The sequence below is a fragment of the Lactuca virosa genome, chromosome 1 (assembly GCF_052849685.1).
Source record: "Lactuca virosa cultivar CGN04683 chromosome 1, Lactuca_virosa_CGN04683_v6, whole genome shotgun sequence".
Taxonomy (NCBI): Eukaryota; Viridiplantae; Streptophyta; class Magnoliopsida; order Asterales; family Asteraceae; genus Lactuca; species Lactuca virosa.
In genome coordinates, this window is record NC_136426.1 from 133,042,421 (window position 1) to 133,056,910 (window position 14,490).

The 14,490-nt window shown below is 33.1% G+C and overlaps 3 protein-coding genes across 3 annotated transcripts; 2 read left to right on the forward strand and 1 right to left on the reverse strand.

Annotated features, from left to right (window-relative positions):
* The first annotated feature begins 2,776 nt into the window (after positions 1 to 2,776).
* Positions 2,777 to 6,731, forward strand: LOC145158294 (protein transport protein SEC23 E-like). Its single transcript, XM_079077214.1, has 12 exons — positions 2,777 to 3,774; positions 3,850 to 4,023; positions 4,112 to 4,273; positions 4,349 to 4,491; positions 4,594 to 4,669; positions 4,756 to 4,925; positions 5,021 to 5,102; positions 5,169 to 5,246; positions 5,327 to 5,488; positions 5,565 to 5,828; positions 5,921 to 6,025; positions 6,343 to 6,731. The coding sequence occupies exons 1-12, from the start codon at positions 3,013 to 3,015 to the stop codon at positions 6,487 to 6,489; spliced, it is 2,325 nt and encodes a 774-aa protein (XP_078933340.1). The 5' UTR covers positions 2,777 to 3,012; the 3' UTR covers positions 6,490 to 6,731.
* A 310-nt stretch (positions 6,732 to 7,041) lies between these two features.
* LOC145158296 (Pentatricopeptide repeat (PPR) superfamily protein) lies at positions 7,042 to 8,822 on the reverse strand. The gene is made up of 2 exons (XM_079077216.1): positions 8,395 to 8,822; positions 7,042 to 8,266 (listed from the first exon to the last, which is right to left on the reverse strand). Exons 1-2 carry the CDS (start codon positions 8,779 to 8,781, stop codon positions 7,130 to 7,132), a joined length of 1,524 nt encoding a protein of 507 aa, XP_078933342.1. The 5' UTR covers positions 8,782 to 8,822; the 3' UTR covers positions 7,042 to 7,129.
* A 2,807-nt stretch (positions 8,823 to 11,629) lies between these two features.
* LOC145158334 (Tetratricopeptide repeat (TPR)-like superfamily protein) lies at positions 11,630 to 13,817 on the forward strand. The gene has a single exon (XM_079077248.1). It carries the CDS (start codon positions 11,864 to 11,866, stop codon positions 13,748 to 13,750), a length of 1,887 nt encoding a protein of 628 aa, XP_078933374.1. The 5' UTR covers positions 11,630 to 11,863; the 3' UTR covers positions 13,751 to 13,817.
* The last annotated feature ends 673 nt before the right edge of the window (positions 13,818 to 14,490 follow it).

Here is a 14,490-nt window from a genome sequence, read left to right on the forward strand (position 1 = left end):
ATCAAGAGTAAAGATTTCTTATACAAAAGAGTTAAAGGATTTTCAAAAGTTTTTTTTAAAATAATTTTGGGGATACATCATAGGTCAAGGAATGAGTGATTCATTGACTACAAACATGATGAAATCCCGATATTACTCGTTAGATATTCCTAAATCCCAACCTATTATTTTGACATGTATTCTAATGCAAGTAAAAACCTAGGGTTAGAGGACTTTGGGATATTTTGAAGGCGACTCAAAATCCTCATACTTAGTTAATTATATAAAAACCTTAATTTTGAGATTTTTCAGTGTCAACCTAAACTTTTTTTATTGAAAATGAAATCCCCACATTTTTTTTCCAATTTTTTGGTTTTAATTCATTTAGTAGGCTTCTCAGTAATCTTCCGGTTGTAGATAATTTTTTTTTCCCGTAAAAGTCTCAATTTGACAAACTTTTATGTTTGGATCAACTTTTTTCTTTTGGCTTATAATTTCTTTGTTGTTGTTGTTGTTGTTGTTGTTTATAGTGTTTTGGTGGAGGAATATGAAGGTTCAACTATATATGGGTTTTGCTAATTTAGAGCCTGAAAGTTTTGCGTCTGTTGATTTGGATGAAATCATATCAAAAAATGGTTTTGTGTTTGCTAATTTGATGGTTGAAAGTTTTGCATCTACTAATTTAAATATCAAATGTTCAATACTTATATTTTTTAAAATGTAGATTATGGATATGCTAATTTGGACACTAAGCTTCTACTCTTGCCAACTAAATGTTATGTGTATATTAATTTGAAAATATATAACAATTAGATGCATACTAAATTTGTTGACTCTCATTCTTTCGCAATGCATTTATTTTCATTATTTCTATTTTTTTCAACATCGTTTTTTAATGCTTTTTTCATTTTTGAGAATAACATTCCCATGACAATTTTTTTCTCGACATCATGTTTCTTTTCCATGACATGCCAACAAAGCAGGGGCGGACCTAGGGGTGGTCCACGGTGGCACTGACAACCCCTAACTTTTCCGGCTGCAGTGGAAAATTTTTCGAAAATTTTATTTTTTCTACTACCGTGCAACCCCTACTGTAAAATCCTGCGTCCGCCCCTGCAACAAAGATTAGCAAAAGGAATTCTATAAGCTAGAAGAAAGGATTAAGAAGCCATATACCAAGGAATCCACACATCATGTGGTAAGGATGAAAATACAAATTTGTCTTAGCAAACACATTAAGTTCTAAGATTGTAATAATGTCTGGTAAGTACCACCGAGCATAAAGCTTGCATCATAACGTCCCATTCGAGATACTAACAAGCCATAGACAAAATCTATGAATTTTGCATATAGTTTGTGAAACTATAAAAATGATAGTGTATGTGATTTGGCATAAGCAAGTTTGGTGAATTTAATATATTCAGTCAATAATTTGCAAAAATAACTTTATTATAATTTTTTTTTATCATGAATTCTTAATATTTTTTATATGAATTACATAAATATAATTATGATCATATATTGACTTTCGTTTTGGTATCATAGTGTATAACTTTATATAATAGCATATAATTATGGGATATTTATAAAACTAACCACTTTGAATCTAATATTTAAGAAAAAATAATAACATTTTTTTAAATAGCAAAATTTTATAAAATAAGGCATTTCTCACTACTTTACGTCCGATCAAAAATATATATTTTTGACAAAAAAAAAAAAATACATTCCACATCATCTTGGATCACAAAAAAATATATTCTGTAATTTCAATAATAAATCCGAAATGCCATAAACAATTTTATAACTTTAAAAAATAATATTTTGTTTTTACTAAAATATAACAAGTTTTTTAAAAGATACTAAGTGGGAAGTATATAGATATATACATGTGCTTAAAATATGATATTTTTGTTGGAATACAATGATATTAAATATTTCAAAATTAACCTTTCGGATATAAATAAAGATGATATAAATAAATATATAAATAAAAAAATAGAAATTTACTTTGAATAGTATAGAATGACCACACAAAGTAGTCATTTTTTGAAAACAAAATAAAATTAGTTATTTTTGATTAAAAGCTTCACTCAATTATTTTTATAAACTAGAAAGGTTAACCCCGCTATGCGGGGGCCAGAAGCTTTTAATGTTGTTTCCGAATTGATAAATATGACAGACATAGAAAGTGCAAGGATGAAAAGTCTGGGCTTTGCCCCGGAAAAAAAATGTAAAAGTTTTGACTGCAAGGACCAGAAGTGTGAAAATGGCTAAAGAATTAAAGGGGTAGGAATTAGCAACTTTTTAGAAAAGGGATCAAAGTTGTCAAAGCGTTAAAGTTTTGTGGCCAAACTTTAAATATTAAAAGGTTCCAAAAAAGTGTAAAAATATTGATTGGAAGGACCAAAAGTGTCAAAATGGGTAAAGAATAATGACCAAAGTTGCCAAAAAACATCCAAATTTAGTATTTCTAACTTCCAACAATAATACACGGACCAATTATGCCAAAAAAATGGGAAGTTGAATGGAACACAAACCCAACAATAATACAGGGACCAATTCTGCCAAAGAAAATGGGAAGTTGAATGGAACACAAACAAAAGGACATGAATAAATTAATTAAAGAAGTACAAGGACCGGATATGTAAATCAAGGGCCAAAGCTGGACAAAGTATGCCAACTTTACTATTCCTTTCTTCCACAACTTATAATATATATATAATAATATCCCTATATTTATTATAAAAAAAACATTTTTAATGAATCAAAACCAGTTTTATAAAAAAAGACACTATGATTATGAAGGTTCATAGATGATCAACCACACCCGATCCCAATCCATCACTGAAGCTCACAAAACAGTAGTCGCCCTTCACTCCTCTCTCTCCATTTGACTCCAATTCTCAGATTTTTAACCATTTTCAGTGATCCCTTTTCACCATCTTCCCCAAAGGGGTCGCCAACCCCTTTTTACCATCTTCAATCCAACTATACAAAACCCCCAGAAAAAGCTTCAATTTTGCAGGCAAGATGGCGACGGAGATGGCGAATACCGATCCAGAGGGAATCGACGGAGTTCGTATGACCTGGAACGCCTGGCCACGCACAAAAGTTGAAGCCAGCAAGTGTGTGATTCCAATCGCCGCCTCGATCTCGCCGATCCGCACTCATCCTCTCATCCCCACCAATCCCTACGAGCCACTCAGATGCAAGACCTGCTCCGCCGTACTTAATCCCTTCTGCCGCGTCGACTTCTCCGCCTTCATCTGGATCTGCCCATTCTGCTTCCAACGCAACCACTTCCCTCACCACTTCTCCGGCATCTCCGAAACTAACGTTCCCGCTGAACTCTACCCTCAATACACCACTATCGAATACGCACTTCCTGTTCATGACGTCCACCACACGCTTCCTCCACCTGTCTACGTATTCGTACTTGACACCTGCATGATCGAGGAAGAATTAGGGTTTGCGAAATCGGCGTTACAACAGGCGCTTGAATTCTTACCAGAAAACGCTTTGGTCGGGTTTGTTTCTTTCGGAACTCAGGTTCAGGTTCATGAATTGGGATATTCCGATATGTCAAAGGTTTATGTTTTTCGAGGATCAAAAGAGATGACCAAAGATCAAGTTCTAGAGCAATTGGGGTTAGGCGGAGGTTTCGCCGGTGGCCGAAGACCTGGTGGCGTGCCGGTGCCAGGGCAAGGGTTTCAGAAAGGACCAGTACAACCAAATGCTGGTGTCACAAGGTTCTTACTACCTGCTTCCGAGGGTGCATACATTATCCATTCGGTGAGTTTTATCATCACATTGTTTTAAATTCAATCCATTCCTTTCAATCGGATGCTTATCAAATCCATAATTCAGCTTCTGGAGGAATTAGGAACAGATCAATGGCCTGTTGCTCCTGGTAATCGTTCATTAAGGTGTACTGGAGTCGCATTGAGTGTTGCAGCAGGTCTGCTTGGAGCTTGCTTGCCTGGAACAGGTGCTCGTATGGTGGCGCTAGTCGGAGGTCCCTGCACAGAAGGCCCTGGTTCAGTAAGCCATTTTGATATCCATTTTTTCATTTAATCATTTCCACTTCCCATTAAACCCAAACCTCCATCTCCCTTCAATCTTCTTTCAGATTATATCCAAAGATCTCTCAGATCCTGTTCGTTCACATAAAGATCTGGACAAAGATGCAGCACCATATTTCAGAAAAGCAGTTCAGTTTTATGAAGAACTTGCAAAGCAAATGGTCAGCCAGGGTCATGTTTTGGATCTTTTTGCTTCTGCCCTTGACCAGGTCAACATTCATTCTCTTAACTCTTCTATTCATTCCATCATTCTGTTCTTAACTGAACCTTTTTTTATATCTTAGGTTGGAGTTGCAGAAATGAAGGTGATCATTGAAAGAACTGGTGGACTTGTTGTTTTAGCTGAAAGTTTTGGTCATTCAGTTTTTAAAGATTCATTCAAACGTGTTTTTGAGAAAGGAGAAGAGTCTCTTGGCCTTGCTCATAAGTGAGTACATAAGATGAATATATTATCATTAATCATTATATTATTGGATGTATAACTATAAATGTATAATGAATTTGTGAATTGTGATTACATTACTTTCAGTGGCACACTTGATATTACATGTTCAAAGGATATCAAGATTCAGGGGATCATAGGACCTTGCACATCATTGGAAAAGGTGGCAATTTAGTCATTTACTAAATTGTTCATTAATCTTTACCAATTTGTATATAATAATTTTTTTTTTTGCTATTTATGTTGCAGAAAGGACCTGCTGTTGCAAACACAGTGATAGGTCAAGGGAACACCACATCATGGAAGCTATGTGGACTTGATAAAGACACTTGTTTGACTGTTTTCTTTGATATATCATCAAGTGATAAAGATCCTTCTGGAAATGTAAATCCACAGTTGTATATACAAACCACCACAAGGTAAAATCACCTTCTTTTTCCCCACATTAAATTGATGAATACTGTGAAAATTGTTTCTTGGAGAACATAAGGGTAAAACGGTCATTTTGGTGCAGATACCAGGGTGTTGATGGGCAACCGAAACTACGAGTTACTACAATTACTAGAAGATGGGTAGAGAGTGCTGTCGTTTCAGAGGTAAAAAAATAGTAAAACCCTTTTCTTTATTTGGCTAAAAGACTTATTTACCCTTTTCCTTAACAGGAATTGATGCAAGGTTTTGATCAAGAGACTGCTGCTGTAGTAGTGGCTAGATTAACTTCTTATAAAATGGAAATGGAGGTGAATTTGCACTTTCCTTTCTAGTACTTTTTTATACAAATCAAATGTATAAATTTTATTTACCGAATTACCCTTTTCAGGAATCATTTGATGCAACAAGGTGGATAGATAGAAACCTAATTCGCCTATGTTCAAAATTTGGAGACTATAGAAAAGACGACCCTTCTTCATTTTCTTTAAACCCTAGTTTCTCATTGTTCCCTCAATTCATGTTCAATCTTCGAAGATCACAATTCGTTCAGGTAAAAAGTTGTTAATTTACCGAATTGCTCTTTTTGTTATATGTTGAGTTTTTTTAATTTTATGAAATGTTGGCAGGTGTTTAATAATAGTCCAGATGAAACTGCTTATTTTCGGATGATGTTAAACAGAGAAAGCATAACAAATGCAACTGTGATGATTCAGCCTTCATTGATTTCATATTCATTTAACTCACTTCCTTCTCCTGCATTGCTTGATGTGGCATCAATTTCAGCTGATAGAATCTTGTTGTTAGATTCTTATTTCAGTGTAGTTGTTTTTCATGGCATGACAATTGCTCAATGGAGAAACAATGGCTACCAACATCAGCCTGAACATCAAGTACTTTTTCTCATTTTCCCTCATTTCACTTTTCCTTTTTATAATTTAAAAAAAAAAAAACCATCAGATTAATATTTTTTTATATTTTGTAGGCATTTGCTCAGTTGTTACAAGCGCCACATGATGATGCAGAACTGATAATACGTGAGAGGTTTCCTGTCCCACGATTGGTGGTGTGTGATCAACATGGTTCTCAGGTAAATGACCATTTTACCCTCGCATTCCAAATAACAAATTTCACAATATTGATTAGTTATTGAGTAAATTACAGATAAAGTGTTGTTGTATACACTATACATAAGGTTTGTTTCTTTTCTAGACTGAATAAACCGTTTGAATGAGACTGAATGACCATTTTACCCTTGCATTCCAAATAACAAATTTTTGCTAATAGGTAAAAGGGTTGGTGTTTGAATACATTAAGTCATTGTTTACAAATGGATTAAGCCAAAAGGAAACAGCAATGTATAGGTGTCCAGATTAAGTGATTAACTGATTAATATGTGAAAAACAGGCAAGATTCTTATTGGCTAAGTTGAATCCATCAGCAACATATAACAATGAAGTGGCTACAGCTGGAATGGATGTCATCTTCACTGATGATGTCAACCTTCAAGTCTTTTTTGAGCATTTACAGAGGCTTGCTGTTCAAACTTCTTGAAAATTAAGGAAATCTTCATGTCTTCTTATTGTTATAAAAATGTTCATATGAATTGAGAGTCTTAAAAGAGAATGCTTATTTCAGGGAGAGAAGAGTATTTGGTAATTCTAATTTTGACTTTTTTTTTTTTTTGTAAGTTACAACTTGTGAGATGGATAGTATGTCTATTGTGTATTTTGAGAACTTTAAGGTTATATATTGGAGCGGATTCTGCTCCCAAGGAGCCGAAAAAGGGGGAAAAATTGGTTGTGTTTTTTTTTTTTTTTTTTCTTTTGTGTAGATTGTTGATACATGGACACTTTTGATTCTCTTTTTGTACTTTTGGATTGATAATCTTCTTCATTTGAATTTGAACTTTTGTTTTTAAGTAGTGGCATTTGATTTCTCTAGATGTTTCTTAAGGAATTTGAATTGGAAGTATTTGAAATGTAAAAGATAATAAATTTTCTTTGTTGGTAGGAAATGCACAGGTTTTTTGGGTTCAAAAGGGTATTTTAGTAATTTGGAGAATAGAAGAGAGAAGATGCCCGACATTTGGAGAGAAAAAAAACATTTATTTGTTAAAATTATAATGCAAAAGGGTATTTTACTAATTTTAACAAAGGTACATAAAAAAATGTATATTTCTACATCATTCATATCATGTAAACCTATCTTCATCAATTTGATGTTGCTTCACCAACTTGATAAGATGCTCATAGCTCCAAACTTTACTCTCTCTATGATCAAGTTCTTCAACAATTTTCAAAAAACCCCCCTTTCCAAATGCAACAACAATCAAAGGGTTACTTTTAAACTCCACAACATCTCCAAACAATCCCACTTTTCTCCAATAACTTAACTCATCAAACCCGTATACATCACACAAAATCCCACAAGTAACAATATCACCTTTCACACCTCTATCCACCATTTTCAAGATTACAACTTTCATGTTCTCAACATCTTTCATTCTCCCATATGCAAACAACATTGTGTTACCAATCGTCACATTCCATCCAACTTTCTTGTATTCCATCTCTTGAATCACGGATTCCATTCCGGTTCTACTCAAAAGACACGCGTGACTAAGCATCCGTAAACACCACACCATGTCACTATTCTTTGTTTTGGTATGATAAAGCTCGTTTCCCAAATAGTTTAACTTAGAAAACATAAAGTTCTCAATGTAAACAATAGCCACTTTATGAATCAAATCATCTTTCAAGAAAACTTTCGGTTTTAACTTCAACACCTTTTTATAAACCTTCTCCATCTTTTCCAATATCCCAAAGTTGGCATACGCATCGAGCATTGCCACCATTGTTGAAGCTTCAAGATCCATCTTTTTTGAGATCACAATCTGATATGTTCTTTCCATTCTTTTAATCAATCCAGCTATTGAAAACTCTCTGATTAACAAATTATAAGTAGATTGATTAGGGAAACACCCGTTTGATTCCATTCTTTTAACACACTTTGCCATATCATCATACAAACCATTATCTGCATACGCTTTGATTAGTTTATTATACGTATGTGGCTGTGGAATCACTTTGGTATCTTCCATCTCCTTAAGATAAAACAATGCATCTTCGGATCTTTCTTTTTTGAGAAAACCATTGATGATTGAATCATAGATCTCAGATGAAGCCTGCAAACCATGAAAATTCTTCATATCTTTCAAGGTCAACGCTGCAACTTCAACTAATCCCTCTTCAACTAACAAACTTATGATTCTCTCGTAGTTGAATTGGCTCACTCGAGAATCATCCTTGCTCTTCCATTTATCAAACACCTGGTGGGCAACATTACAAAACATGAACTATCGCACCATAGAAAAGCTTGACATCCTTACAATCGATCCCATTTACAGAAAGGTTTTAATAAAGAAACTAATGACGTTTAAAGAATGTGAAACTTCACCTGAAGAACCTGGATCGATCTGGAGGTTTGATTGAGGAATCCAACAGCAGCCCAGAAAAGTTCTTTGCTCCAATCTCCATCCTCTTCGAGGATCTGAACAGGGTTTGAGTCTTTAGCTTTGAGCTTCTCAAACAAACTCCTTTTGAGGTTCCAATTTCGAGGAAGATCATCAAATTGAACCGAATTTTCTTTGTAAAAGTTCGTTTTGCCACCGGAGAAGTGTACTGAAAGAGGAGGAGGTTTGGTCGGACGTTGGAATTGGGGTTTTGTAGACGTTAGGGTTCTGATATAGGGTTTGGGAAAAACTAGGGTTTTATAGAGGAAGGTTTTATCGTTGATGGATATAGAGGGAAGGAGCATCCCCACACCCATTTGAAGACCAAGCATGAAACTACCGCCGACTGTTTTTTTTGTGATTGCGCTGTTATTTCATACTACGAAATATTAATTAGTATATTACAAATTTCTGTGTATTTATTTGTTTTGTTTGATGAATCTGATTACAATTTTAACTTTACAGTTTTTGTAGAAATATAATTTTTTTTTTGAACCATGAACCCCTAGTAAAATTACACGCCTCAATGACAAAATTTTCATCAGGGATGTAAGAAACGAAGTAGAAGCTACAAAAAAAAAACTAACTCTTTAATAAAAGGCTAAAGACATGTTTGATAAAAACCAGTTAGAATTTGTAGTTTTTATTTATATAAAACTGTTTGATAAAAATAAAAATAGTTGTTTTACTTTTAAAAATATAAAATATATAAAAATTAAAAGTTAAAAGCTGGTCGAAACTATTTAAAGTAATTTTTGGATACATACTTATTATTTAAAATAAAAGTTAAAATCTCGTATTAACAAACAAAACTTTTTCTTTAATTCAAATCTTTTTCTTAAAAAATAAAAGTTAAAAGCTCTTAAAAATATCAAAGATCGTCACCAAAAACACAAAACATAATAAATTTACAATTTGTCGTCTAAATTTTTTCCACTATTTTTAATTATAATTAGTTAATTTATTGACTTTGTTAAGATTCAAACTATATTCTCTTCAAAATAACAAGGTTTTTTTAGTGAATTTTGCTGCCGTTTAAAGATGAAAAATACCAAACTCGACCTATCGTTTATCTTCTTTATGGGTATGATACCATTTATAGAGTCATATTGGCCTTTTTAAAAGCAAAGATGATGTAATAAAACCACAACAATTAAAAATATAATAAATTTACAATCTTTCACCGGAGTGTCGAACATCTAATTCCTTTTTAAATATATTCATCAGTTTCGTATTTGTTTCTCTTTTTAGTTATAAAAAGCAAAACCCAAGTGACACACCCAATATATCTTATACATTAATCTACACTACGAAAGATGTTAAAGCACAAATCTACCAAAATAACAAGTAATCACTAAGTTTTTAACATGCTCGAAAGTTGTTACAACATGTAAAAGAAAACTATTTACATACGTCTATATACCCAATCTTACGTTGCAATAGTTGCTAAAACACAAATCCAACCAATATAACATTGAATTTAGGTTTTTGGAAATGAAGACAAGTTTGAAAAACTAAATTTAGGTTTTCGTAGACTAATATATGTAAATGAGTTGTTGATCTCAATGACCACATTAAATGCGTTATTCGAAACACAAATCCAACCAATATAACATTATATTTAGGTTTTCGAAAATGAAAAGCAAGTTCGAAAACATGAATTTAGGTTTTTGTAGACTAGTATATGTAAATGAGCTATTGATCTCAATGACCATATAAAAAAACTTGTCCTACGTAATAATGATCACACAATTTCGAAATTTGAGAAATAACTACAATGTTCGAAATCTGTAATTAAAAAAAATCAGATTATCATACACATTTTTATGACATTATCGAAATGAATATACTTTTCAAACTACTTTTACTAACAACAAGCAATTAGAAATTTTCAAACGTTTACAAATTTTCAAACTTCTTTAAGTGATAAGACGTTTTCGGGAAAGGTATATTTATTTTGAAATTTAGAAAAACTTTCTTACCATATACTACTAGCTCATTTATCAAACAAAAAGTTAGAAGAGACATTAGAAATTCAGAAAAAAAAATAGAAAATGGATCTGACATGCTAAATTTTTTAGAGATGTTATGCATATGGGAGGTACATGACAAATAATAAATTGTGTTATGCAATGCTTAACATCATAATGAAAGGAGTATGATATAGATTTTCCTGCAAATACGAAGTATGTTGATTTTGGTTCAAATGGCGACTAGCAAAGTTCATGTAATAGAAACACATATAGAAATATATATAGTTATAATGACATACTAACTTATTATATCGAGATAGTTGAGTGTATCAATGTGAGATGCCTTGTGGTGGTTGTTCCCATATTTGATTTGAATGAATAAAAGCTATAATGACATACTAACTTATTATATCCGATTGTTCATTGTATTATATGAAATCGGACGGTCGATATCATCAATTAACTAATCCAATCATTTAGAACGTAATTTCTTCAATATAACTTAACCAACTTCTACAAATATATCCTTAATTCTAGCATCTTCGAACGATCTATACAAAAGAAAATTGAATTAGAAGGAGCCTCAATTGTTTGTTCGTATATCAAAGTAGTTGGTTTCCAAACCGTAAGCTATCATTTCTAGTTTTCTTGGTCCGATGGAAGATCAGAGAAAAACAACATTCAATAAGTCATAACATATATAATTTCAGTTCTCACTAAAATAAGTATTTTTTGAAATAATTTTAAATTTTTAAAGTAGTTTCGAACAAAATGAACATAATACTTTATTCTTCGACTAGTTTTTATTATGATTTCCAATAAATTATATGAACATTTACCTACATAGATAACAAAACTTACTTCAAATCTCACGGTCCTTCATATTTTTTTGAACTCATTCTTATTTATATGATGTGGTTACAAGATTTTAGAACTTGTTTTTTTAGAATGTCTTGAATGAATTTCGGAAGTCAAACTTAGAAAAAATAAAGTTTTAAATAAAAAATCCCTTGTTTAGTAATTCGAAATAAAGCTTCATTTTCGAAAAACCTTGTTAAAATAACCATGGTTACTATATGAATTTACATTTGAGATGATCATTAAATTTTGTTAGAAAAATGTCATTGAGGTCAATAGGTCGTTTTGTATTAGTGTTATATAGCAATTTTACATCGCATTTTGTTTAAAAATAAAATTTAGTATTGGGTCAGAGATGGGGCTCAAGAGTGTTTGCCAAGCTTTAGTTCCACCTTATTCGGGTGATTGGGGGTTGGGTCGCCACTCGTTTCTCCCCCATATGTTGTTATCAGAATCATAGCTACTGGAGATAGTTACAGTTCTGAAATAAAGAAACCTGACCATATCAACATGATGACGTAACTTACCATGTCGAAGCTTCAAAAGTTTGAAGCTATGATGATATCATGAAACAAGAAAGAATATGGTCTGTTCTCCACGAGTAACTTTCTTTTCAACCCTCTTAAATCACTGTCTCTCATTAGAGTCATTATTTTCCGTTAAAATCGTTCATGCCCAACTCATAAAGCTCAGTCTTTGCAACACCAACACTTTCTTGGGTAATCGCTGTCTTGATCTTTACTCAAAATTCGGAACCATTAAAGACGCTTTCCAAGCGTTTGATGACATACGCCACAAAAATGTATTCTCTTGGAATATATACATGCGAGTTCTTATTAGTCTTGACGACATTAAAGGAGCACGCCAACTGTTCGATGAAATGCCTGAACGAGATGTCGTGAGCTGGAACTCCATCATTTCAGGGTACTCTTCTAGTGGGTTTCACGATTGTGCGCTTCGATTATTCTCACGAATGCAAACTTTTGGAGTAACACCAAGTGACTACACATATTCGATTGTGTTGTCATTCATACAATCTGCTCATCATGGGATGGAAATCCACTGTAACATGATAAGAAATGGAGTCGATTTCTCTTCTGTTATTATCTGGAACTCATTGATTGATATGTATTGTAATCATGGCGTTCTAGATTATGCTTTTGGTGTGTTTTTAAATATGGAGCAAATCGACATCATCTCCTGGAATACACTGATTGCAGGTTTTAGTAAATCGGGTTACAAAGAATTGGCTTATAAACACTTCAACATCATGAGAACAACCAATCATCTACCTGATGCATTTACAATATCTTCAATTATGACTTCATGTTCTAGTTCTACTTCTACCATTGATCAAGATTTATCAACAGGGAAACAGTTATTCTCTTTATCCATAAAATTAGGGTTTCTTTCAAACACAATTCTTTCAAGTGCAGCTATCGACATGTTCTCAAAATGTAAAAATATAAACGATTCAATACGTGTTTTTGAAGAAATCAACAATTGGGATTCATGCGTTTGCAATTCAATGATTTCAAGCCTTGTGGACAATCGACTTGAGGTGAATGCAATTGACATTTTTGCCCTTTCTTTAAACAAAAACATAAGGCCTACAGAATTCACACTTAGTTGTTTGGTGAGTTGTTCTTCCCTCTTTCTGCCACCTGTCCTCGGGACACAGTTGCATTGTTTGGTTGTGAAATTAGGGTTTGAGAATGATTCTATTGTTTCAAGCTCACTTGTTGAAATGTATAGTAAATGTGGTTCCATTGACTCTGCAAAAACCATCTTTGACCAAATGGGTGTCAAAGATTTAATATCTTGGAACACCATGATTCTAGGGTTTACTTATAATGGAAAAACAATGGAATCCCTTAAACTTTTTGATGAATTACTCAAAAGTGGGCCCACCCCAGATGAAGTAACCCTATATGGAATTCTATTAGCTTGTAATTTTGGTTATTTGATCAATGAAGGGTTGTTAATCTTTTATTCAATGGAGAACGAATATGGGGTTACACCAAAAGACACACATTTGACCATTATTGTTGACTTGATGATAAAATGTGGAAGACTTAATGAAGCACTTGAAATAATTACAACAATGGATAGTGGACTCAATGGTGTTATGTGTAAATCGATTCTTGATGTTTATGGGGTATATGGAGAGTTGGGATTTATAGAAAATGTTGCTGAAATATTGATGAATTTGGAACCTATGTGTGTGTTACCTTATATTGTGTTGTGTAAAGCTTATGAAGTGAGGGGAAAATGGGAAAGTGTAGCTAGAGTGAAGAAAGAAATGAAAGATAGAAAGATTAAGAAAGTGGTGGGGTGTAGTTGGATTGGAGTAAAGAGAAATTTGTTTGATTTTAAAGAAAGTGAAGTTGTTCATCATGGTGGGGAAGATTTGTACTTGATGTTGAGATTAATGATGTGGGATTTAGATGATGAAGGTTATATATTTTAATTGTATAAAAGTGGATGATGGAAGATTAAAGATTTAGATATATAAAAGTGGTTGTAATTCTTCTTAAGTCATATTTTGCATCTTTATGCACTTAATTGTTTTTTTTATTTGTTTGTAGATTTAGATATGTTAGGATCCTAATCACCGAATCTTGAAATTATATTCAGAACTAATGAAACACGATCCAATATGATTAATATCTTTTATCCTTTTGTGTTTTATTTGTTTATTAGATCTTTTTAGTTAGGCAATAAAAAATTCGGTCTTTGTGTCTTACTGTCTTAGACCCGACGGAGTGTACCCGGAGGGATGCGAGGGAACCGTTCCCGCTCAATGGAACTCCGCACCGGCACTGCGGGAACAATGGTGCGGGAAAGGGGTGGGGGGGGTCCGGGTGCTGCACTCTCTCTCCGATTCCTATTGGCTGGATGATTTATTTATTTATTTTTTTTGGTAACGGTAAGAAATCAGAAAAAGGAAATATATATATATATATATATATATATATATATATATATATATATATATATATATATATTTTTTATTTCTTTCCCCATTATAAATACCAACCCAACCTAACCTTATTTTTAACCCATTTCTACATGTTATCTCTAAAAAAAACACTAAAACACAATGTCATCATCTTCATCATCCGATTCGACGGCTCAAGAGGAGTAGAGATGCACACAAAAACCGGATTGGCCCATAGGATCCGATCCGATCCGGAAACCGGATTTGGT

Bases quoted from the DNA above. Each gene is read 5' to 3' on its own strand.
- LOC145158294 (XM_079077214.1), top strand. From the start codon at position 3,013: ATGGCGACGGAGATGGCGAATACCGATCCAGAGGGAATCGACGGAGTT. The intron at 5,247-5,326 runs GTGAATTTGCAC...TACCCTTTTCAG, and splicing joins CTTATAAAATGGAAATGGAG to GAATCATTTGATGCAACAAG. The intron at 6,026-6,342 runs GTAAATGACCAT...TGTGAAAAACAG, and splicing joins GTGATCAACATGGTTCTCAG to GCAAGATTCTTATTGGCTAA.
- LOC145158296 (XM_079077216.1), bottom strand. From the start codon at position 8,781: ATGCTTGGTCTTCAAATGGGTGTGGGGATGCTCCTTCCCTCTATATCC. The intron at 8,267-8,394 runs GTGAAGTTTCAC...GTTGCCCACCAG, and splicing joins GATCGATCCAGGTTCTTCAG to GTGTTTGATAAATGGAAGAG.
- LOC145158334 (XM_079077248.1), top strand. From the start codon at position 11,864: ATGGTCTGTTCTCCACGAGTAACTTTCTTTTCAACCCTCTTAAATCAC.